Source organism: Nyctibius grandis, chromosome 2 (genome assembly GCF_013368605.1).
Source record: "Nyctibius grandis isolate bNycGra1 chromosome 2, bNycGra1.pri, whole genome shotgun sequence".
Lineage (NCBI taxonomy): Eukaryota > Metazoa > Chordata > Aves > Nyctibiiformes > Nyctibiidae > Nyctibius > Nyctibius grandis.
In genome coordinates, this window is record NC_090659.1 from 18,428,519 (window position 1) to 18,453,034 (window position 24,516).

At 38.0% G+C, this 24,516-nt stretch overlaps 1 protein-coding gene across 3 annotated transcripts in view; it reads left to right on the plus strand.

The window, feature by feature from the left end:
* The first annotated feature begins 2,223 nt into the window (after nt 1-2,223).
* The window catches only part of MAP3K7CL (MAP3K7 C-terminal like), a 31,458-nt gene continuing 9,165 nt past the window's right edge, over nt 2,224-24,516 (plus strand). The window contains exons 1-5 of one of the 3 annotated variants that reach the window (XM_068424995.1): nt 2,224-2,587; nt 4,715-4,859; nt 5,377-5,485; nt 14,284-14,345; nt 23,936-24,051. In XM_068424995.1, the coding sequence (XP_068281096.1) occupies nt 5,416-5,485; nt 14,284-14,345; nt 23,936-24,051 (248 nt within the window). In that variant the 5' untranslated portion in view covers nt 2,224-2,587; nt 4,715-4,859; nt 5,377-5,415. Of the gene's footprint in view, nt 2,588-4,714; nt 4,860-5,061; nt 5,123-5,376; nt 5,486-14,283; nt 14,346-23,935; nt 24,052-24,516 lie in introns of all 3 variants that reach the window. The other 2 variants (XM_068424993.1, XM_068424996.1) reach the window with 2 other exon arrangements.

The following is a 24,516-nucleotide window of genomic DNA, read 5'->3' on the forward strand; positions in this document are numbered from 1 at the left end:
CCTGGACTTCAATTTCCCCGTTGTTTAAAATTGAGATCTCCCCTCATTTATTGTTATGAAGTAATTTAGAGAACCTTTTAAAATGTGCTGTTTAAATCCATATTGTTGGGGGGTTTAGCATCATAGCCCAAATAATAAACAGATGATAAAATGGTTACAGTCAAATCATTCATCCTGATGCTTCAAATTTAACGTACAGAATGCTAGAATTTTATCACATTTTGAAAATACGCTATCTTCCATAAAGTAGTAGTTTCAGGTGACTAATCATTGTGTAAAGCACAGAACTGATATTTATATGCAAATCAGGGGTCTTTTTGGTTTCTGCAGGTTGGTATCTTAGCACATGATTCATAGCTTTCGGAAGCAGCACATCCCTAGAAGCAGCACATCCCACTGTACATATTAAGTGAATACAGGTGATTCCCCCTTCTTTGGTAAAGCGTGTATAATAACACAGATTTAGCTAGAAACACTGACATTTAAAAAAACATGTATACAATGGATACAAAGCATAACTGAAGTGTCAGTCTGGAAATGTGGAGCGTCAGAGCCATCTGGAAAAACTATCCCTGGGCTATTCAGCCATCACTTCTGTTCAAGACCCTTGCTGTCATGGCTATTGAAGATTTTCCATGTCTTAAGATTTTATGTAAAGAGGCTTTTTTAGGCTTTACTGCAACGGCATGTAATGAAGGCACTCATACCATCTAAATACCATCTGTCCATACAAAGCAGAAGAGGATCTTATGATTTGGGGGAAAGTCTGGCTCTATGGAAACTGAAGCAGAATATTTTTAGTGACTTCACTGGAGCCAGGATTTTCTGTATCTTCAAACAAATACTATCACAGTAATTGGACCTGGAGCTGGAGACCAATATCAACTGCTGATGGTATGGAGCTGTAGAATGTTATTTGCAATAATGGTTACGATCAGAGACAAATCTTTCTCCCTCTCCTTCCAAAGGAGACATATTGGGAGGAAACGTCAATCTTTTCAGAAACAGATCAAGAGAAAATGGTCAGCAGGGTCAGAGGCACAGTCCCGCTTTTCACGAACTTTTCTGGAGAAAGCTCATAGTCTGCTCTGAAATCACACTGCAGTTAAAAAGAGCCTCACAAGATACCTACCTAATGGTGTAGCTGTCTGATACCCTCCCGGGTCATTGCTGGAGAAAGGCAGTGTGGGTAGAATATCTTTGCAGTTTAATCATTTCAAAGTATGGAAAAGGTCCTTTGAGGCCACAAGGGTAACTGTTGGCTTCCTGAGATATTCACTGATTAGATCAATCCTGGTCTCGGGCCAGAAGGTGGGAGGGTGAGGAAGGATGAAAATTTGACTTCGGACCTTCACATCTCTATTTGTCCTGCAACCTCTCTATATCTCAGCTGAGCCAAGAGAATCTAGCAATGTGCCTATATGGGAGATCTGGGTTAAATAAACCTTTTCTATTTGGAATTTAAAAATATAAAATATATCTTCAAAATATATTTTGAAATATAAAAGGAGGAGAACCCCCTTTTCAAGCACAGAACAATAAATATAAAGATATTCTGTATAATCAGTCCGTAATTGTTCTCCATTTTTCTCCATTTGTTCTAAAGACTGTGATAGCAGTCAATCAAAGAAGTTATGTAGGCAGTACACGTGCGTGACACAGCTACAGAAAATAAAAGTTTAAGCTGAAGAAATTAATCTCTCTTGTGATACTTCAAGATTTATCTATTAATTGTGTGCCTGTGGTTTCAAAACTGACAAAAGCTATCCAAAATCGCACTAGGAAATTCTCTGAGTTCAGTCTAATCTCTGATTTAGTCAGCTCTAGCTATCACTGCCATCACCAGCTCGTCTATAAATACATCTGCTTTCACAGTGTATGCATTCTGAAATTTGCCCGTTGCCTCCTCAGAAGTGCAGGGCTATCGTCTGCTATTAGACAAGCCCAGCTTGGCCAACGCCAACATGAACCTAGCCTAACACGCCAAGCCCATCCCTTGTTGTTAGGTTTGATAGTCACTGCTATCATTTGATAGTTTGCTTGTAGCCAGTCCAAGTTGGCAGTGTCAGCCCAAGCTGATTGGAGCTGCAGACATTTTTGCTGACTGGAGTCATGCTATCTTTGCCAGTTTGCTGGAATAGACACAGACACTGATTGGGTCATGCTGAAAACATTCCTGTCCTATGAAGCAAGTCTGTTTGTATTTTAGGTTTGCCAGGACTAATGAATTAAAAATCTTGGGCTCGCCACAGTTTGCTGCTTAATAATGCCTGTGACAGAAGGATTTTTTCCTCCGTGAAGCATGACAGCATCATAATCCCTCGTCATTGGCAAGGAGAGGAAGGAAAAGCGGAATTGTGGAGAAAAGCGGAAAAGGGTGATCTTTTGGGACAGCAAAGCCTATGGGAAGTGCAGGTAGCAGCATGTTGCCCTGACAGCTGTCTCAGCTTCTCAGACCTTGTCAGTTTGTTGCTATGCAGCAGGTGCAGCCTTTTCTTTTATTGAAGCTTTACTCCATAAAGGCAACGACAAGCCAAGGCAGTGGCTGGCCCTGGATTATACAAGTGCAGACGCTCCACTAAGTGAGGTAAGGCAACAGGTGTGAAAACTGAACTAAATTGATAGAGCTGTAACAGCACTTAATCGCAGTTCTGCTGCAGATTTTTTATGGAGAAACAGCAGCCAGTTCTGTAGGCAATTGTCGTGAAGAAGGGAGCTGCTCATTAAATCTCATTAAATTCCACGTTGCCTGCTCACCCTCATCTCTGTCTACAGAGATATTGTTCTTCATGCATGGAGAAAGCAGCTGGGGCATTGGGGGCAGTCGGTCTGTGTGTTTCCTGTATCACCTCATTTGCACACACACTGCTTCCATCCTTCTCTCTTCCCTTTGATTGCTTTTTGTGATGAAGAGTTTGAGGATTCTGCACAAAAAGGAGTGAAGGGATGTATGTTACTACAAAAAAAATGGATAGCAGGGTAATTGCTGTGTATAAAGATGAGATTTCTTTTTGTGGATTGGAATAAAACGAGAACACTCTTGTGTTATGATAGAATTCACCATTGCTTATTGAAGGGGTATTGATTTTCACCCTCACATAGTAGGTGATTAAAAGAGGTAATTTAAAGACATCACAGACCACAGAGTATGTGACTGGGATAAGACAACAGATTTACTCCTGGCAATATTGTTATGGCAACTTTAAAACCTCTAGCAGAATGCAGCATTTTGATTTCTTAGGCTATGATACGAAATGTTAAGTATACTCTTATGTGGAAGACTACTTGAGACAGTAAGCAGATGTCAGAGGAATGTGTACCACCAACACAGAATGATGAACAGCCTTGTTTCAAGGATGTGCTTGTCATTTAAATTCTCTTTTTTTTTTGCTTTACCTTGTATTGGGAGGTATGGAAGGGAAATATTATAAAGAATTTTGGATTAGTAGTTCTGTTGCTTTTTTTAAAACAATGAGATGTCTCAGTGTTTCTTATAAAATGAGGGTCTGGGGGAAAAAGAGATCAATAATGCTCAGAAGGTAAAAGTTGTTTAGTCTAATGCAATGCACTTCAAAATAGAATATTTCAGTCGACTCCAGGGATCTATTCCTGAGTCCAAAAACATACACTGCAGCAGTTTAGTTGATTTTTCTTTGTCTCTGCCTAATAGATATCAGTTCAATTTTTGTGTGTCTTGATTATTAGTAATGGGGAATAAAGAATGATCCCTGATATCCTTCATGTATTACTAGAAAGAGACACTCTCAGCTCCAAATACAATTTATTCGATGTAATGATTTTAGAATATTTGTTGTTATTTTAAGAAAAGATTATGCACTTCAAATAATTTCTTGTGTAGCATTCCTACAGAGTAACCTTATCACTCTGCTAGCTAAATATTAAGACAAACAAAACAAATAAAAATGAAATGCTGAAATTAATGGGCCAAATGCAAACTTGATACTCTTCCACTGATTGCAAGGCAGGGATGCCAGGGAACAGTTTGATTCACTTCCTTCATCAAGGAAGATTATAATCCTGAAATATTGTTTTGTTCTATTGACTTTCTGAGACTACCAAGTAATTAAGTGTAAATTAGAATGAGTTGTTGCGATTTCCATGCAATACAATAGCTACTTTGCTGAAAAACTGCAAGATTATTGGCTTAGGAAACTGGCTTTTGTTTTCACTAGTTAAATAGCGTGTTGTCTACTGACGTGTGATACAACTTTTAGTAAATTCATTGTATTTTCATGAAGAATTTGGTTTCTAATTGACTGAGGAGTTTTTATGGTAATTTAAAAGCTACTCTCATAATTATCCGCATAGTTGGTATGGGTACAATGCACTCTGGATAGCATAATCTTCAGTCCTAAAATAATTTCTTCATGGGCATATCTTCTGCATGCATGAAGTCCCACTGACTTCATGTTCTTCACACGTGGAGCTAATCAGAAGATTAATATCTGTGAATTTTAGCAGCTTTGTGCTAGCTATACAAGGAGATTAAGTTTGCGTTCAGCTATTTAATAGTTTAACCAAAACTGTTCATTCAAAAGGTTAAATATACATAGTAGAGCTCTGAGTACAACTTCTGAGTGTTCAGAGATGCTTTAATTATACCATTACAGATCAGTAGTAGCTAATTCTTTTTTTGCTCAACAATTCTTTAGTGACCTGCTTGAAATGAACTAGCAGTTTTCTTAATGGACAGGGTTTCATCTCAGTAAAACCACTTTTTGGAGTTGGTGGTCTCAGAAGAAAGACCGAGGACTGAATAAGGTCCCAATCCAGGAGTCAAACCCATGCAGACAGACCCCTACATCTGCACAGAGTTCCACTGAAGAATCACCACCAAGGTTTGGAGACCCAGTAACTTTATGACCATTAAGTGTGTGACTCTCAGGCACAGTTTGACTAGGGGAGTATGGGTGGAAGGTAGGAGGATGGGTGCCTCCTCATTGACACCATGTGGAGTGGTGTGCACGTTTCCAATCACATGGCAGGCTTGGGGTCATGTTACTCTCAACTCCCCACCCCTTCTTCCTTCTTCACCTTCAGAACCAGGCAGCATTGCCACGAGTCAAGGCTTGCTGAAGGGGCAATGGCGGGGAGCAAGCAGGTGAGGAGATGGGAAGCTTCCTTTGCCATCGTTCTTTCTAATCTGTAAATAGCAAAAGAAAGGCAGTCTCTGCACTGAATTTCACTTAAATCCTTTTTAAATGGAAAACTGAGATGGCAATCCCTTGACTTTGATTCTAAACGTTGCTTAGCTAGAATGGGAAAGGTAGCTATGAATGCATGAAAAGCATTAAAACTCATTTGTTGAATGGTGTCACATGCTCTGTAATAAATATATTGTTTGTATTATTGCAGCTGGAACAAACAAGTAAAAGCATTGACTCAAGTGCCCACATGATCACCACCGCCAGGGTACCTGCTGATAAGCCAGTACGAATTGCCTTCAGCCTGAATGACTCTGCAGGTACAGTTTAATTTATGGAACAAACAACAATGAAATAATTGCTTTTAAATTTTACATGTTCTTACCAGCGTTTACAATATCAAATGAAGTCTAGTGTTATGGGTGGATTTTTTTCCTGAGTGATAGTATGTGATCAGTTTTCCTGTCTGATAACTTTTAATGTTTCCATTAACAATTTCATTAGACTAAAACCACTAGACTGACAATTTAGATCTTAGCTTGCTTTCAGTGGCTTGTGGAATATAATTAGGACTGTAATTAACTATCGAATTTACTTGCATATGTAGTATGTCCCATTCTAAGGAATTTTAAAACAAGAAAAGTAAGAGGACATTTTGTATTGAGGATGGGGCTAGAGCAGGAAGAGACTTTCCCTTCAGCAGGAAGGTTGGAAAGTGCCGCACGTGCCCAGCTTGGTGAAAGGTTTCAGGAAACGAATGCCCCACATGGCATGTTCCCCAAGAAAGCAGCAGAAATTTCACTGATGATTATCCTGTCAGCTAGTGCTGATTAAGCATGAATTTCCCCAAACACACCCTGTACATACATGGACACTTTGGCCTTTGGAAAAGATGAATATTATTAGTTTGTAACTTAAATATTGTTAAGGTCTAGAGAGCTGTTGCCAAACAGTAAAAGTCAGAATGAAACAAAGTAAATCAAAAGCTGGGAAGCATCCCAAAAAAAGTTGGCTGTGCTGTTGCTAAAGGTGAGTGCGTGGAGTCAGGGTTGAGATGTGTTTATGGCATGGAATATAAGGATCTCTGATAACAATAACTGAAACCCACTGGTGATGAGTGCTTTATGGGACGGTATGCGTTGTAGGATAATGTGTGAGGCCACTTCCTGAGCTTTGTGTGAATGGAGTCTCAGCTTGAAAATGATTTTCTCATTTTAAAAGTATTTTAGAATATGCATTATCTTTCCTAGCTAATTGTTGTGTAATATTAATTTGCAGCTACAAGCCTGAAATAGAATCTCATCCCCTATGCAAGAATTTAAAACCAAACATTTTAATATATTATTGCACATAACTTTCAGCTCCTAAAGATGAGTGACGCAGAATACTACAAGGAATATAAAGAAGCACATGTGGCTGTCTATGTGCTCCTTTTTCATAAATTAAAATAATATGGTAATTACATTTTTATTACAGAAAGTAATAATGAATCTTTCTCATCTCTCAAGATATAGTAACATGGTAAATTTCTTACAGCAGTTATGGCAAAGATAGGTCTTGAAGAGAGATGTAAAAGAAAGGGGCATGCTCTTACAAATTATGGAAAAAGAATGCTTATGTGACACACTGAAAACAAGTCAGGGAAAGCTGAGACCATGGGAAAATCAAAGGGGGTAGAGTGGTTTGTGACAAGAGATGGCAGTAGGAAATGACAAGGTTGTGAATAGCTTGGAAGAAGAGGACATGAAAGGCAGGAAGCCTAGCTTCCTTAACATTGCATCATATTTTATTTTTTACTTTTCTATCCGGCTAATAATTCCAGCCTCTCTCTTAACATTTCGTGAAAGAAACCTAATTACAGAAAGGTAATCTTTTTCTGCTACATTTTGTTAAACTTTTCCATAATTTTGAGTCCTTCATTGTATATATACAAGTGTTCCTGCAGAATGAAATCCAGAATCTCTGTGAGTACTGATAAAACTAAATAGCAACCAGTAAAATGAGTGCCATGTTCTCCTCTGCATCACATCCCCTTGGGGGCTACCAAGAGGTCTAAATCAGCATACTGTTTTACCACATCACAAGAATTCCACTCTTGCTCTTAGTGGTAAACCTGAACATGGTTATTGTACTTGATATATTTAAAGAAGGCAAAGGAAATAAACTTTTATCAGGTTTGAAAATTTCCAGCAACCCATAGTTGAATCAAGAGGGCACCAATAACGGTACTTTTAAGATGAGCTGCAAAAATATTTAACAGATAGACCTTTAGGTATTCCATACTTGGCTTTTATTTTCTCCTTATTTTTTTATATTTCTTTAATCTTTTTTCCTTCTTGACAAGGATATTTGTTTTCAGTTCAAACAGGAGTTACCTGGTGTAGGTGTGATAGTAAAGCATCAAATGAGGCTTGTGTACTGCTAGGGTGTATACAAAAAGTCCTTCACCAGGGCTAAGTGGTGAGGGAATCTGTTGGACTTAAGCTTTTCCTTAAATTTACCTCACTTGAAAGGCACAGTGACAGATTTCACCAAGTAAGGCTGCATTCTCCTTCCGGGGGCTGTACAACTGCTTACTAGGAGGAATGGGCAGCCTAACTAGATATAAAAAGGGGAAATGGAATGTTTCTTCTGGGTGGTGATTATCTCACTGGCTAGGATTGTAACCAAGCACTGGGTGTGAGAAGCAACGAAAGGAGAAACTGCTCTCAACTCATGAGAAGAGATTACTTTGTGTTAACTGACCTACAAGAGTGGAACTGGCTTATCCTGAGTGTACAAGAAATAATTTAATTGTGTTATATTATTTGGCAGTCAACACATGATGACTGAAATCCTGGCCAGCTTTGTGCAGTATTTTTAATGTGAAAGTAGGCTAGCCAGTTCCTTAAAATTCTCAGGAGCAGCCCATCAGCAGGTGCTATATAAGAAGACAGTTTTATAGTGTATCTCTTATTCCTGTATATATAGATATCTATGTTTGGCTCTTTTACTCAAGTTCACTTAGCTGGCATCAAACATAGGTTTCCCAGGGTGTGTCTGCACACCGTGTTGCACCAGTTTGACTTAAGGTACCATTTTAAATTCATGAATTTGAAACATATTATTTCTGCCTATCTTATATCACTTGGAAACTAATGCAAGTTAAACTGAATATGGTGTTCCAAAATTTAAATAAGTATTCCCAAATAGAAAGTTTGTTGTAGTTTAGCAACATCAATTTAATTAAAGCAATGAAATTCAATATGTCCTAATTTATATCACTAACTCTTATTTACTGGACATGTCAAGATAGAATGATTATAACAGGAACTTTATAGGAACAGAAACAGGCAAGTGGATTTGTTTTGTGTAATATTTCTAAGGGAGAGTTTATAGGTAAACATCTCTTCACTCTCTTCCCTCCCAGAATAAAAGCTTGAATCTAGCTGAAAAGTTCACATGTGGTGATAAATGACTGGTTTTGAAATTACTAGTCATTTCTTTTGTTTGAAATTAGTCTACCTCTGATAGCACTCTCCAAAAAACTCACTGATAACAAAGGCAAAATATATCTCTTCTAATGAAACTGACAGACAGTGGAACAGTGCAATATTTTTGCAAGCAAAGCAAATTACTTATTTTACTCCTCTTTATGCCTTTATTATCCTAGTGATCATGAAGAATTTTTTGCTTTTATAGTTGATCATGCAAGACTGTTTTTCTATGGTTGCTTCTTCAACAGCAACCTTCAAATCCCTACTCCATCCTCATTTTGGTTGTAATGGCAACAGAAGCTTTCCAGCAGATGATGTATTGGTTGAAAACCAGTGGGGATTGATAAAATATATGACTAAAATTTATAAAGCTAGTCCCTAAAAATACACACAACCTACAAGTAAGTGGCTTGATCTTTGGGAAGTTAGACATGGACTTAGGTGAGATACCCTCAAAGAGACAGTGGCTGTGCGTTCATCAGAGGATGCTTTAGGCTTAGGTGAAGGTATATGGAGTAGGAAGGTTTTGCTCTTCTCTCTTCTGTTATGGACCGTTTCTATTTTTGAGAGGTCCACAACTCTTATTATTGAGCAAGACTTCATAGCCTATTCCTGGGTCAGGCAGTGACCGTTCCCCACTATTTTACGAGTGAGGTAACTGCGAGGTTGTGTAAGGTCACATCAGGCAGGGCTGTGAATAGAAGCCCAGGAGCTTCACACATCAGTGCCAAGTCGCAGTCACTTAGCCACACAGCCTTCCAGGATGAATTCAATGAGTCGATGCTTGTCTGTCAGTAACCAGGGCTGGAGCTGCTGGATCTCACCACCCTCCCAGGGCCAAGACTGGTCCCTGATACACAGTTTGCCAGTGTTGTCCCACAGCGAGTTGCAGTGCTTGCAGTTCAGTTTGAGCACTTTTCCTGTGTAAGGGCTGATCCACTTACAGGATAACAGCCTACTTATGTTACCAATTTAATTCTTTAATTTAGGGGGAAGAGATCTGAATACACTTGCCCACGCATGTAAGAGAGAAAAATAGTACCTGATTGTATAATTAAAGACTGGATCATAACTCAGTTACTCAAGGAAGCAGAGCTGTGATTGGCATTTCCTAAATTTCAAGTGCTTGATTTAGCAGCCTTAATGTGCTTTCAACACATTTAAATTTTTATGTTCTATTTCTGTCTATCTTTGTGAAGATCCTAGAGAAACTGTAATTTGCGAGTTTATACCTCAAGTAAATCAGATGTTGTTCTTAAAGTATTTATTCATTAACTATTGCCTGTAGCCCACAGTTCAGCTAAATGGAGCAGACATGTAGGAAGAGGCTGGGGTGTTACGTGTCATTGTACCAGACATTGTGTCAGTTAGACAGTGAAGTATGAGAGATTTTGCTCGTTTGTCTACATTATGGAGGTCTGGGCTATTGGAATCTCCAGAAGGCCAGAACATGATTAAATAAGTGAAGCTTTCCAGAAAGCATGATTAATTCTCAAATGTGCAACTTTAGCATATATCAGGGGACTGAATGCATCAGGACATCACTGATAAGTAGTAAGCCTTTTGTACGAAGACAATCAGTCTTAATACAGTTCAGTGTTCTAAATCAGATGGCTTGTGTGGATCTCCGTACCACACATTAGAAGCCCATCTCACGTTTGTATTAATAGGTGCTATCAGCAGAGAGACAAGAGCTCACCTGGACAGAAGGTGGAGGAGCTTAGCCTTGTTGTCCTTACACAAAGCTGCCCATCACACCATTTCAGCAGGAAGGTGCATTGGCTGGGCAGCATGCTTAGGGAGCTTGTTCTTTTGTTATGTTGTTAGTTTTGCTGTAGGAATGGTCAGAGGGCTGGCTCTGACATAGAAGGGTACTTTGTCTCAGCCTGACTGAACTGAAAGCAAAAGGAGGAAGTGATTTCCCCGGAGACCCTCCCTCAGATGCTCTCTGTTATAATGACAGTTTTCAGCAACAAGCACAGATAATGTATGAACCTAATGAAACAAACACGAAAGTCAGACTATTCCATGCACATGAACCAAGTCTTTGGTTAAAAAACCATCAACTGTATGTGCAGAGTTCATCTTATAATCACACTACAGGTCTTTACCTTTAGTGCACTTTTAAATGTAGACCTTCAAAATTAGTTTCGGGATCTATGGGAAATCAGGAAGTGCTACTCATTTAGAAATTGTGCAACAGATGACACTTTAATTTAGGTGGCTGTGATGAAGCCCCTGATCTGACTCTTTCACATCACAGGTTAGTGCTGTTGAGTTTGCTGGGACGGCCATAACATTCATGTGTATGTTCTTGTTTTCTTTTGACCAGAATCTGGACCGTTTTTCAGTTGCAGCAAGTTGCAGTCTCTGATTTTTTTATATATTTTTATTTTTAAACAAAGTATGTTTTCAACAACCAGCTTGAATTATAAATCCTTTTTCTTTACAAGTGACAGGGAAGGGAGCAGTAAAATAGTGACCACAGGGGTGAGATGCTGTTTGTATCTGGTGAAGAATCAGCCTAGTTATTGTCAGGGTTTTGTGGTACAGAAAAGCCGCTAACTTTATGATAAAGGGGGTCTTTGATTATATCCGTGATTCCTTATAACAATCTAGGCACTCATTAAATATTGATAATAAAGTGAGAAAAGGAGAAAAAGAGATATTTCTATTGTCTAGTTAAGGAGATGTGGAGTAGAAAAGAACAAATACAGACAGATAAGGGGATAGTTATGAGAGTGTTTTGATAGTTATGAGAGTGTTTTGATAGTTATGAGAGTGTTTTGATCTTCACAATATTTTCTTTGTCATTTCAGGCATTTTCAGTGTTTCTGATTTTCTGAGTCGTAGGTTTTTAAGGCTAGAAGCCAATGTGATTTTTTCTGATCTCCTGCGTACCACCCAGTATTCAAGCTTGTAAGGGCAATAGTGATTCTTTTGGAAGAAAATGCAAGAGTTTGTATCTTTCCTCTTGACTTTCTGAAAACATCCTGAAAAAAGTTTTAGGAGGTGAATGACTGCTGCCATTTGCTTTCCCCTTGTGTGAAATTCTAAACATGTTTAGTTTTTACCAAGTGATTTTTGTTATTGTTGTGGTTGTTACTTTGACAACAGTGAAATACAGACTAACCATATGCAGTAATTTATTTCACTGGAAGCTCTGGGGACAGTTTTTTGTTGTTCTTTTTGTGGAAAACAAGATTGCAGTTAGCTGTGAGGATTTATGTTAATTTTTGTAAACTAAATACTTCAGCTGAAAATTTCAGAGGAGCCTAAGAGAATTAGGAACTCAGAAAAATTTCAGGCCACTGAAGTCCCCAGCTTTTCTCAATGATGTTCTGCACATCAGATGATGATTTAAACAAGTCTTAAACTAGCATAACTAAAAAAAACCCTAGCAGCTGTTCAATAGATGCTAGGGCAGGCCCATTATAAAATGTACTATGGTATGCCATAATCGTTAGGATACCAATATGTCCTATTTTTAGTACCATTGACTCAGTCACTTGAGTTCAAAAAATAAGCAGGGAACATCTGTTTATTGAAAGGATTTCCTCTATAGTAATTTCTCTCTCTAGTCCATCCTTTTAAAAGTATTTCCAAACTTTTTTTACTGGTTCTTTTCTGAAGATAACCCAATGTATTTTCTAATATTCTGACACTGCATTAATTTTGTTTTCTTATTAATATCCGATGCAGTGAAGAAATAATTGTTGGCTGATGTTTCTTTAAAATTCTTGGGGTTGTTTTTGCTTTGTTTTTCTTAAGTTAAAATTGTTCGAGGTCCCTCCTTAAAGCTGCTGTACCAAAGATTGTACTGCTGGAATTGTCAAAACAAATAGCAGCTTAACTGCTGTCCACGACTGTGGTCCAATATCTCTGTCAGAATATTTAACAGCTATTCAGCCAAATATTTGTAGAGCAGCTGTACCCCTAGTCAGACTGAGTCCTATTCCGTCCTTCCTTTTAGCCTTGCTGCATGATTCATCTTTCTTCTTTTAGAATATTAGTCTATTTTTAAATATTGAACAAGAAAGCAACAGCAAATTAAAGGTAAACACTTGCATATCAGCAGGATACAATTCTATACAATTAAAGCAATTTAAGTATTTTCCAGAATGGACACATTTGGGACATGGTGTGAAAAATAAAGTATTGTAGGGGGGGCTGGTATGACTTATTCATAATACTAGTAAGACCCCTACACCCGGAAAATATAGAACTTCACTTTGTTTCCTGAGGAAGGTCAAAAGCTCTTGCTTTTGCCCTCTGTATCACTGTATTTTTTTTTTTCTTCTATGGGCATCCCTTCCTAGAGGTGCCCAGCTAGTTAGTTAAAGTAAGGCTCTGACCATATGTTAGCCAGTATGTTTAATCTTCATAGAATAAGGTGGCTTATTTTACTTGTTCCCCCTAACCTGCTTTGCTGTATGACCACTGAGGGCAAGATAAAGAGATAATAAATATTTGATAAATAATTTAAATCCTAGACTTTACTCTTGAAGAATATTCAGAATCCTGCTTTGATATGTGGTCCTTTTAATCTTGTTCGGGTTTTGTTGTAGTGTACAAGTCTGCCAGCACAGAGCAGTGTGCAGGTTCTGACCCATGTTAGCAATTTTCTCCTATGAGAGCCATCCTTGTTTAATTTTGACACATTACAAATAACTTACTCTGTAAGCTAGCTAATAGTAACCTTCTCTTCACCTCTCATAACCTGTAGTAAGATACATAAACAGTCATCACAATCCAATGCAAAACTGATAGTGTGAAAGTCACTGAGAAAGAAATATTGCAGTGGCTTGCTGTGACGCTACCAAGTATGATTCGTATTTCTGATCTCAGTCCAGCTACTAGTGGGCAGGTGTCCACACCACAACACTGACGTAACTGGCACAGTCTGTCCCACCTTTGCTGGAAGCCTGTACTAAAAATAAAGAAATAAACAAAAACACAGTTTGGCTTGTTGCCATGAATGAACTAACTCTAGCCCATAAGGATTGGTATCTACAGGTTAAAGACATTTCTTTGCAGAATGGAGAAATGGAGAGATTTGTGGTGCCTTCCCCAGTCTCACCACGTCTGTGTAGGTAACAGTCTTCTAGTTACAGTGTTGCCAGGCTGGTTTGTGTGTTCTTGTGGTTGCCTTTGGGTGGTGTGAGAAAGGTTTCTGTTATTGTTGGTTTAGCCCTGGTAAGTCGTTGTATTGTGATGGGGAAGGTATCTTTCCCTTCATTCAGGTAATGAACTCTTTGGTAGTAAGGATGCTGTCCTTGGAAGGTTCTTTACTTTGCAGCATAATGGAGAGCTCAGGAATAAAGACTTTTTGGATTTATTCTTTTTATTAAATTCTCACATGTTCTACTGCTCTAACTGACTTTGTTTTTTTTCTTAATCACTGCAATACAAAGTAGGCTTTCTGTCTTTCCAGCACCTAAACATTTTCTTATTGCCAACCCACTAGTATTTTCAAGGAGTCTATTAAGGTATCTCAAGTGTAGAAAGATAAGCAGATGTGGAGGTGTTTGCAGAATCCTGATATTATTGTGAATATATGCGATGTAGAACTACATTAAACAGATCATTTGAAATGCCCTTTTTGGTAAACATTGACTTTTAACATCGTGTTTACCTTTTAGATGATGCTTCCTCTGAAAACTCCTTCCCTTTGGCATTTCCAGAACTAGATCAGCAGCTGCAGGTAAACGTTTTTGGTTTGTTTGTTTGTTTGTTTTTAAACTACAATTCTACTTCCAATTCACTAGATTTGTTATGATAAAAAAACTCTGGTTCTTACACTAAGGTGAAAGGTTTCAGTGGTGCTTCTCTAATCTATTAATATTTAATAAGACTATATTTCCATAGAAGAAAACATTGTCTTTTCAAGATCTGCAGAAAAATTGATTTGACATTTTTAATCCAATCACAGGGAAATTACTATTTTAACAATCTCACCTGCTTTTAAAATTTTTTTCACAATTTCTGTGCAAAACACAGCACGTACTGCTGCACTGCAATGAAGAGAGTTCTTGTGGTTTTGATGGGAGAAGGAATGAGCCAGGTATTATATTCTCATGCTTACAGGCTGTGCTAAGACCAGTATGATCAGCTTTCTCTGACGCATTCCAAGAGAATGCAAAGGTATATTTTGTAGTGCCATTTTATCTCTAACCTTGGGTAACTAAAGCCAGTCATCAGGACTGATGAGAGCCTCCTCAAAGTAACTCTAGTTCATGCTGCATAGCCAGCAACCCTAAGAGTTGCCCTAGCAGGTGTCTGCAGACAGCACAGGATAAAAGTGGTGAATCCTTTCGTGACCGGTCCGCTTTGTCAGCGTAGCACAATGGAGCCCCGACATACTGGACAATCAGATGGCAGTTGATGGCAGCTCCATGGCTCACCAGGCACAGAGCCAGTTCTGTATCCAGGGATTATTTCCCTTTCCTCTGTAGCGGTTCAGGAGTGTTTGTTGGCTTTTGTAAACTACTTCAGATCATCTGTTTCCCATTTAGACTTCCTCTGATATTTCAATATGAAGGCAGTTGTTTCCTGAGTGTAAATTGAGAAAGGCATTAGCAGACCTTGTTGTCCAATGATGTCATCCTTCCTGTCCCCATAAACTAGTGAGACAACACTGGAGGGCTGCTGACTTAAAGGACTGACATTTCTCTCCTGCTGCTGTCATCAAAAGGATGACTGAGGAAGGAATGGAGGATGACAAAGACTCTTCTTGCTCTATGCCTCTAATCCCGAGAATAGGGGTAGGTTCCTTAGGCATAACTAGGAAAGATTAAAGGAACAAATAGCAATTTAAGATTTGGGCTGAAAGGAACAGGGTAGTATGCTGGCCTCCTTATTCCACTGATCTTCCAGTACAGCAAAGACAATTGATTTTTTTTTCCCTCAGAAGAATTCAGTTTGAGAAAAGCAATATTGTTTTGTTTCTGAAGCACTGAATTGAAAGTAAAGAACCTGCATTCTGTTTCCAACTCTGTCAGTGACACATTGTGTGATCCTGGAGGAGCTGCATCATCCCTCTGCTCATCTCTGAAATGAGGTTAATAATTTTTACCTTCTTTGTTAAAAAGCATTGAGCTCGGTGGGTGAAGACTGCTCTAAAAGAGCAAAGCATGATTATCATTACTGCTGTTGGTACATAAAAACAAAATTACTAGTGTTAGATGTAGGTACTTTACAGACCAAGTGATGATTTTTTTATTAGGACTTTTATGACCCATTTCTGGAACATATAATGTACTCTAAATGTGTAATTTCATGATAGACTGAAATTGCTCCTCGGGAAGCATTCAAGTCTGCTGGATAAATAACAGCCGTTCAGTAAAAGTTTTTTAAGTACACACTAGAGCAATTCCACTAACTACACCCTCTTGGTCTGTTAAGTACCTGACATTTTTTTCAAGAGAACCTTCCTTTACTCTCATGATCTCAATATGATAACAAATTCAAAGAAACAATCAAAGGCTTTGATTCAGAAACTTTTTCTGGTAATATTGAGGTAGTTGAAAGGGTAACTTATGAAGACTATCTGGCTGACTCAACCACTCAAAGCAAGTCAAAAGTATAAAATTAGTGGTAGTGCTGCATCCTTCAGCTTTTCAAGCTTATGTGCATATTTATATTTAGATGCCTTTATATTCAAACAGAGGCAGTTAAGTCAGTACGGGGTTCTGAGCTGATGCAAAGGTAACAGTGCACTTAGCTTTAGCAATGAAAATGAAAAAAGCAATGAAAACTTGAACTTCCTTGCTTTTGTCAATCAGGATCACAGCTTAAATTTTTAACTATTTAATGTAATTACATTATGTTTATATTGCTTTAAGATTTCAAACAAGCAATAACTGTAATAAAGTTATAATTTACCTGGTTACATTTTCTTATTAATTACTTTTTAAAATTGCTATAATCCAAACTGCTAAGGGTGTGTCAGCCCTGTATAGCATGTGGTTGCTGTTTATGTTAACGTAACTATACCAGCTTTGAAACAGGTAGCTCCTATATTACAGAAGCAAACTACAATAACATGATCTTTAGCAGAAGTACTGAATGGTGGTGTCCCTTGGCATTCCATCCATGCTTTTTTCTATCACAAAGTTAGCTAGCAGAAAGCAGCACACATGAAGTGTCATGTAAACGAGCCCTTTAATCAACTGTAGCATAGCAGCCTGAAATGCTTGAATTTCTAAGAATGCTGGTACATATTTTCATAATAAAAATATCACATCTAGAGCCACAAGATTTTCATCACCATGCCATTAATACAGTCAAAAGCATTTGTATTTTATTTAAAGAAGCAAACTATAAATGCAGGGTAGGTGGCTATATAATAATAGGCACTTTAAAAAAAAAAAGTATTAACTTTCCAGGTTTTAAACATACAAAGGAAAACTTCAAAACCTGTTTTAAAAACAAAACCAAAACCAAAAAAAAGCCAAATTAGCTGATCTTCAGGTTGGATTTTGAAGGCAGCTTGAAAGCTATGTAAGTTCACCGAGTGACTTGGAAAGTCAGAGCCTTAGAATTTTATGCATGCAGGCAGCAGACCACAGCCTGAGTACCAAGCAATTTACACCTCTGTTTTAGGCTTCAAGCCCTTGTCCTTCTATGTTAGGCCCTGGCAGACAACTTGGCTGTTTGAGCAGAATTACCTAGTGTTCCCACTTTTCCTACCACGATCCTACCATACCTACTCCCTGGGCACTGGTATCCGATGGCAGGGCAAAGTTCAGTGCAGCCTCCCCCTGACAGGGTAACAAACCCTGCTGTCCAGGCACCGGTGCCAGCTTTACAGAGGTAGAGGTAGGATTGGCTGGAGAAAAGATATTTCTAGGAGACTAACTGCAAATACCTAATTCTCTATAAGGACTCTTACAAGAGGACAATCCTAGTTGAAAGTTACGGCTTCTTTCTGAAGAATAAAAATGATCAGTCTAGTGTTCTGATCTACTAGCTAGGTTCAGACCAAAAATGTTATCTTTTCCAATTACCTTTTTGAATGTTACATTTTTCTACTACTCTGAGAGGAAGAAACTCCAAGAAGCAATTTCTAAGAAAATAATATCAATTCTCTAACTCTAACGTTTTGCTTTTGTTTTCTTTTTTTAACTTAAAAAGAAAATTAATGTATGGCCAACCAGAAAGAAAAGCCCTACATATAAGAACAGAGCAGTTTAAGCTATATACAGGAAAAGCCTCGTCTCTTTTGCAGCTTTATTATCAAAAAAAACTACGAAGAAGTTCCTGATACGTTATCAGTGACACAAAGCTCATATTAATATATTTGTTGCTTTCAATTCCTTTTCTTTGCAGTATTGGAAATTATTCTCTTCCCACTGATGAGCAACACTTCGAATGAGGCTCAAGCACTTGCCTGTTTGGGCTTCAGTGTCATTTCCCCCCTGCCCTTGTGTGAGCAATGTGGTGGGCAGTGCAGCGAGAATAGGCTTGCTACATTCAACAGTTATTGGGAAACGTTAATCTTTGCCCCGTGTAAAAGTTGGACTGGGCCTTGGAAGGCACTTCCTTGATTAGCTGCATAGTGGGTGGTGGACCCTCTGACAGACGCTCTACTACGGGTTATCTTCTATATTTAGACACCTACATCATCCAAGGCCTTGTTGTTCAGGTCACTGAATATAGAGGAAGGTATCTGGTGTTAAGTACCCGCATTACTATGCCCTGTGTGCTGTCTGTCCTTTTCCAGCATTTCCTGTGACTTGCTCAGTTCATCTCCCTCCTCTCTGTCAAAGTCTCTATTCCAGCTGGGAGTTTGATCCCGAAGAGGGAAGAACACAAGTCACATAGGGATGCACAGGGTGTTCTGTAATTCTTTATCATCTCTTCTCTTGAAACTGTGAGCTTGAGAGAGGCATTTATGTCATATTTTATATTACGCATCTGTTGAGATCAGTGAAGTTAGATGACCGTAAAATTGCTGCAACAGAGAAAAGGCTCCAACCATTTATAATATCAGTTTGTTAAGTCAAGGGGTAGTTTTTCATGCTTTAGTGGGAAATGTCTGTACAAAAGAAGCAATGAAAATATTATGAAAGGGACAGTTTGTTGTGTGCGGTACAAGCATTTAGCAGAAACCTTCTTTACTCTGGAACTTTAATAATGGAACTATTGCTTCTACTGACTGCCAAGACTCTCGTCAGACACATACAAATGATTTTAGAAAGTTTAAAAGTATACTGTGTTTTTAAAGGGTTTGCTGTATTTTTTCAATATGTATTAAATTCCAAGAGAATTCCTAGAGTACCGTGGTACTCTATAATTAGACTTGATTGCCTATGAACTTGATAAGTCTCCTGTAATGCTGCTGTGATAACTATGATATTTTATTACATTATGTAAGACATGGATGTTTACAAAGTCAGAGCATCATATTAAGGTATGGAAAGAATAGAAAAACTCTCAGGGAAGGAGAGCAAAACTCTCAGTGGCTCCCTTCCAGTTGACTCGAATTGTTTGGAGAAAAGAGAACTGCTTACTTTCATAGTAAAACTAGACTAGACTAGATATATCCTAGACTAGATATTTGAAACTGGTTGAAGAGTTCCCATTGCACAACAAAAAGTAGCTGCAATGTGCAGCTATCACTTTTGTTCCGAATAATGTGGTTTCTTCCACCATGGAAGACTACACAAGGCCATATAATGAACATGGGCCCTATGCAAAATATTGGCACTGAACTTCCTGGTTTTCCAGAATAGTATAGCTGAAAATTACCAAATTTACAAAAAAGTGAGACACCACTTTTTAATTAGACCAGTGCTAAAGGCTGCCTTCTAGACAAGTTCACATGCTCAGCTGGCAAAACTGCATGATACAATTTTTTCTTTAAACTTCAACCTTTTCAGGAGAAAGTTTTAATTTTTTTTCTCAGTAGAACCAAAAAAGTAAATGCAAACAAATGAAGGTGAATAAAAAAATAAACTGTTTTAAAGTTTTTGAACACTTGGGTGACACTATCAACTATACAATTTTTGTGGATGTGGAATGCTGATATTCATATGGCAAGGCAAAACACTTTGTCATGTGAATGAAGCAAAAAAAATTACTGAGAACTGTCCTTTTGTGTCCCCCAGCAAAGATTTCAATTAGAACATCTCCTTCAGCCTGTCTTTCAAAACAGGGAGAATTGCTCAAGTTCTTTCTGTTTCTTCATGAACTGCCTTTGCATATCTTCTTCGAACATCTTTCATATCTGGATTCCAAACAAAAATCTAACTAAGTAGTGCATATGTCTTGTAAAGATGTACATACGTATGTGCAGTTACAGAATAACCTGTAGCAGGATCTCTTTGTGTTTACTTGCTGGATTCTGTAGAAAGTTTGTCAACATCACAGTGAGTTATTCAACAAAATACAATGAAAAATCAGACCTTGTTGAAAATTTGGCATAGTAGGATAGACCACTAGTATCACTAAAAACTGTAGCTTTTGTACTAGCTTTGTGAACAAAATCAGAGATTCTGTGTGTGCATATTTTGCCAGCACAGGAAAATGAGGATTGATCACACTGAAGCCTGAAATAAGCAGGATTAAAAGTAGCAACTGTTGCCATTAAATATAACTTTCTTTGGCAGCAGTGTTTTTTGCTTAGGTAGCAGGTATGCTTTTATATATATTAATTTACGGATGGGCAAGGTACTTCATGATGTAACAAGCTCAAGGTGCCCTAAGGAGAAATTAAAGTATTGCTGTTGGCTTCTGAATGAAAAAAATATAACTGCAAATTGAACTTTATTAGCTCAAAGTCCGTTGTAATTAGTTGCCTGGGTAAACTAGCAAACTCTTAGTAAAAAAACAGTGTACAGACTTCATGGATGAAAAGTGCTTTCTACTGGGAATTCCAGTTCTTTTTGTCTGCCGCGGGAATGCCATCAGGGTAGCATCTGCAACACTTCCCATGGCCTGGCCACAGGCATTCAAAAAAGTCATTCCAGGTGGAATGGGCAGCAGAGAAAGACTGCTTGGATAAGCTAGGGAAAATGGAAATGTCATCTAGGATGGATTAGAGGAATGCAGCTTTAGCGAGACATAGGTCTTCAAAAGTACATGAGAGCTCTCTGTAAGTACAGCTCAGGGGTAAAACAGGCAGGAGAAAGAACCACCATTTGAATGAAAGACAGTACTGGCACAATAAAAGACTATACAAACTTGTCTTCAGCAAAACCGAAGTGGAAATGACAAAAATGTTTCTAATCCTTGGTGAGGCTGTGGGCCAATTTTACAACTGAGGCAGGGGACTTCAGTTTTTCTAAGACAGAACTGGGCAAGCCTGTGAACTGCAGGGTTTGCTTCTGATAACAGGAGACTCAACTCGCTGATTTTGCGGGTTCCTCCCATTCCCATTTAGATGAGTATGGGCTAGTCCAGTAACTGTTACTATTTTCTTTTCTGTGGAAATACGTTAATACTCTAAATGTCTGCTGGCTAGTTGGAGTTACCCCTTTGGAACAGGCAAGTTTTGCCTCTGTTTCTGCATTTGTTTTTCAGGAGTTTGCCCTGCCATCTTCTGAAAACGCTTCTCTTGGTGGGAACAGATGTATCATTAATTCTTTGCACTCTTGTTTATGTCAAAAAAGTAGTCTGTTAGACATGGGTAAAATAATTTCTCTGTGTTTTTGTGTTGGCTTGCATTTTCTGGTAGCCAGCAAAGAACTGACTAGACTTGTATCTCTCCATTTTTTCTTGTGATTGCAGTAGAGATGTTTATTAAATAATGAATGTATAAGCCTGTTTCATGTCCTACTGGCCAGAAATTACTCATGGATGCTGTAGGTACTATCTCCAAAAACTTTCTTAGAAATTTCAAAATTACAAAGGAGCAAACCAAATTGTCCAGTCATCTAGTCGTATAAAAACATTATCAAATTTACATTTTAAAGTAAAAATACACTCAAAGTTAAAAAAAGTCCTTGATATAGTGCTTAATAGCATCAGACAAGATTGAAAAGAATTGTATGAACAGAATATTAGTAAACTGATTGTATCTTTTGTTGTCAGTTTATTTTGAGTGATATAATATCAATGTAAGAAAAAAAGACACTGAAGAGGAAACAATGATAGGAAGGGGTTTGAAAGTCAGCAACTGGTTCTAAGTGGGAATTAGATACTAAGTCTCAGCATGACTAGATAATTTTTAGCTCTCTATATATATCTTTTGAGTGGGAAGCTGGAATATAGAAACTGAATGCTGCTTTAATTTTTAAACTGGTTTAAACCAGCTGGATTTGCAGAAACTAAGTTGGAACCAAAAGCAATTTTTTTTTTTTCTTTTGAAGTATCACTGTTTGGGGACTTTCCCCCTGGGTACTGTTCGAAATTGTTTTATTGTGACGCATTTGTTGTTTGCTGATCTCTGGTAGATACCAGAGATGCTACTTTGGCTCACCCTTGCATTCTTGGATTAGAGCACTGAGACTTCTATATTCTGTCTTGTTAAATTTATGCTTATTATTTGGGTGGCTATATGAATGGTGCTATTGCTCACCCACATTGAAATGGAATTAAAAGCCCTTTCCTAGGGACTTGATTCATCAAGTAATGGATTGCCCTTTCCCTGGGGTCCCAAATTCTCCGAGCTCAGAGGATAAAACAGTGTGCTGTGAAACAATTCTGCCCCAGCATTTTTACATTTAGAACATGGAAAATGAGTAGCTGTTTTAAAATTTTAGTAAAGAATCACGTACCATCTACTAGTACTTGCAAGGTCCGTACACTAGTTATATCTCTGTGTTGGGGTATATCTGAAACCAACTTCCCCTGCCTCCTTGATAAAAATATTTTTAATCTTTGTCTCTGAATATGTTTAGTAAAATTTAAATTTCCAGTTTAGCTTAAAAAAAGGTTCACAAGGTCATAAATAGGAAAAGTCTGAAGACTTGTGCTTTTCTTTTCCTAATAATGTCATTGAAGGAATATTATACTACAGAGAAGAGTCAAAGTAGGACAACAAGAAATAAAAAATAAACTACGTATGTTGTGAAAGGCAATTAGCTGTTCTTTGACTGGACAGTAAAGGAACTATTTTAAGTGTTTCCTTTTACTTCAAACAGGTGGCTCAAGCGTGCTATTTGGAGTTCATTTACAGTCAATTGATTCATGGCTAATAACTTAAAAATACTACACTTCCTGAAAGTATTACAGCCAAAATATGACAGTCAAGCCTGAAGCCTGAATTAAGTTGCATTCTTTTTAAGGAACAAAAAGCACCGACATTTAACCAAACTGTATTTTCAAGATCTTGGTTGAAATTCATATGAGGAGTGCCTGGACAGAGTGGTTTTAATTGCCATATTTATTACCTCCAGTATGCATGGAAAAAAAATTAAAATCTTACTGCAATAGTGTTGGTATTTAGGTTAGGAGGCACAGTGCTTTTGCTTTCACTGTGTCTTTTTTATCTGATTTTTTTTTTTAATTGCTGTCATCCTCCTACTCTCAATCTCACCTGCACCTCTCATGGAAATTTAAAACACTTTGCAAATATAGCTGATATAACTCTTATAACATTTCTGCTAACTAAGTATATCCCCTTCTACAGGAAATAGAGATGCAGACAAACTGAATATGATCTTGAGCAAACTACTTAACAGCTTGAGGCATTGCTGGAATAGAACCCATTGTGAAATCTTGGCTGCACTAGAGTCAGCAGTAAAACTCCTGTTGAGTCCAGCAGAATCAGCCCCAGTGTCCCAGTTCACAGTCCTGTCCCACTTAGTAATAAGCTGGAAGAAGCACTGCATCTATGAAAAAAAAAAAGAGTGTTTAGTCAGTAGTTTTCCATGTCCTTTCTTTCTATCTTGCAGAATTGGAGAATAAGAGCTTTTTTGCACTCAAATTACCCATCTGCTCAGTGCTGCATTTTCTGCAGTGAAAACACACTCGTGTGTGTTTTTATGGGTCTGACCAATGCATCAACTTTAGCATTCTTATATCACTGTAGCTGAAAAAGAGGGAGGTAAGGGAGAAATCTTTCTGTGAACAATCTTTAGGGATACATTGCAAAGTTGACAAGGAAAGTTCTGAAAATCCTTACAAGGTTTGAAGGTTTATGCATATTCTTATGCAAGGAAGTGGGTTTTTCCCTTCTGTGAAAGGCCATCACTAGGAATATTTGGCTGTATCCTGCAGTTAGGGTAAAAAAAAATTCTTTAAGTATTCTCACAGGAATTAAGATAAACACTATCTTTCAAAATACGTGCTTTTCCCTAATATTTCATTCAAAACAGTATATATATTTTTTTTCTTCTTTTCTTAAAGCCGCTGCCTCCTTGTCATGACTCTAAGGAATCGATGCAGGTGTACAAACAGCACTGCAAAATAGCAGAAGAGTATCATGAGGTCAAGAAAGAAATTGCTCTGCTGGAAGAAAGAAAGTGAGTAACTTTCCCGAAGTATTTACTGTTGTATATTCTCTTTGTAAAATCCTGTTTTAAACATGAAGGTTTCACATCATGTTTTCTGACCTTGTACCTCTCCCTGATGATCACAGTACAGCACAGCACAACACAACAGTTAGGCCATTGGTCCATAGGATCAACTGGGACCGATAAGGACACAGAGTTGTCCTAGCTCTGGGCCCTCAGTTATACAGATGTCACTCAAAATCCTCATTGACAGCTTCCAGGTCACATAACAATCTAGTTCAGCTGATGCAAGTCCCCTTTTTAGTTTTGGAGATTTTTTTTCAATTTAACTTTACACATTTTAATGAAGAGCATAATGGATCCTCAGTTAGGTTTAGAGTACTTGACAATATGAGTAAATATTTTTCTGTGAGGTGCATTGTCTCTAGGTACATTGACATTTTAGGTGTTCATATCCAAAGTGCACAAGCTGGA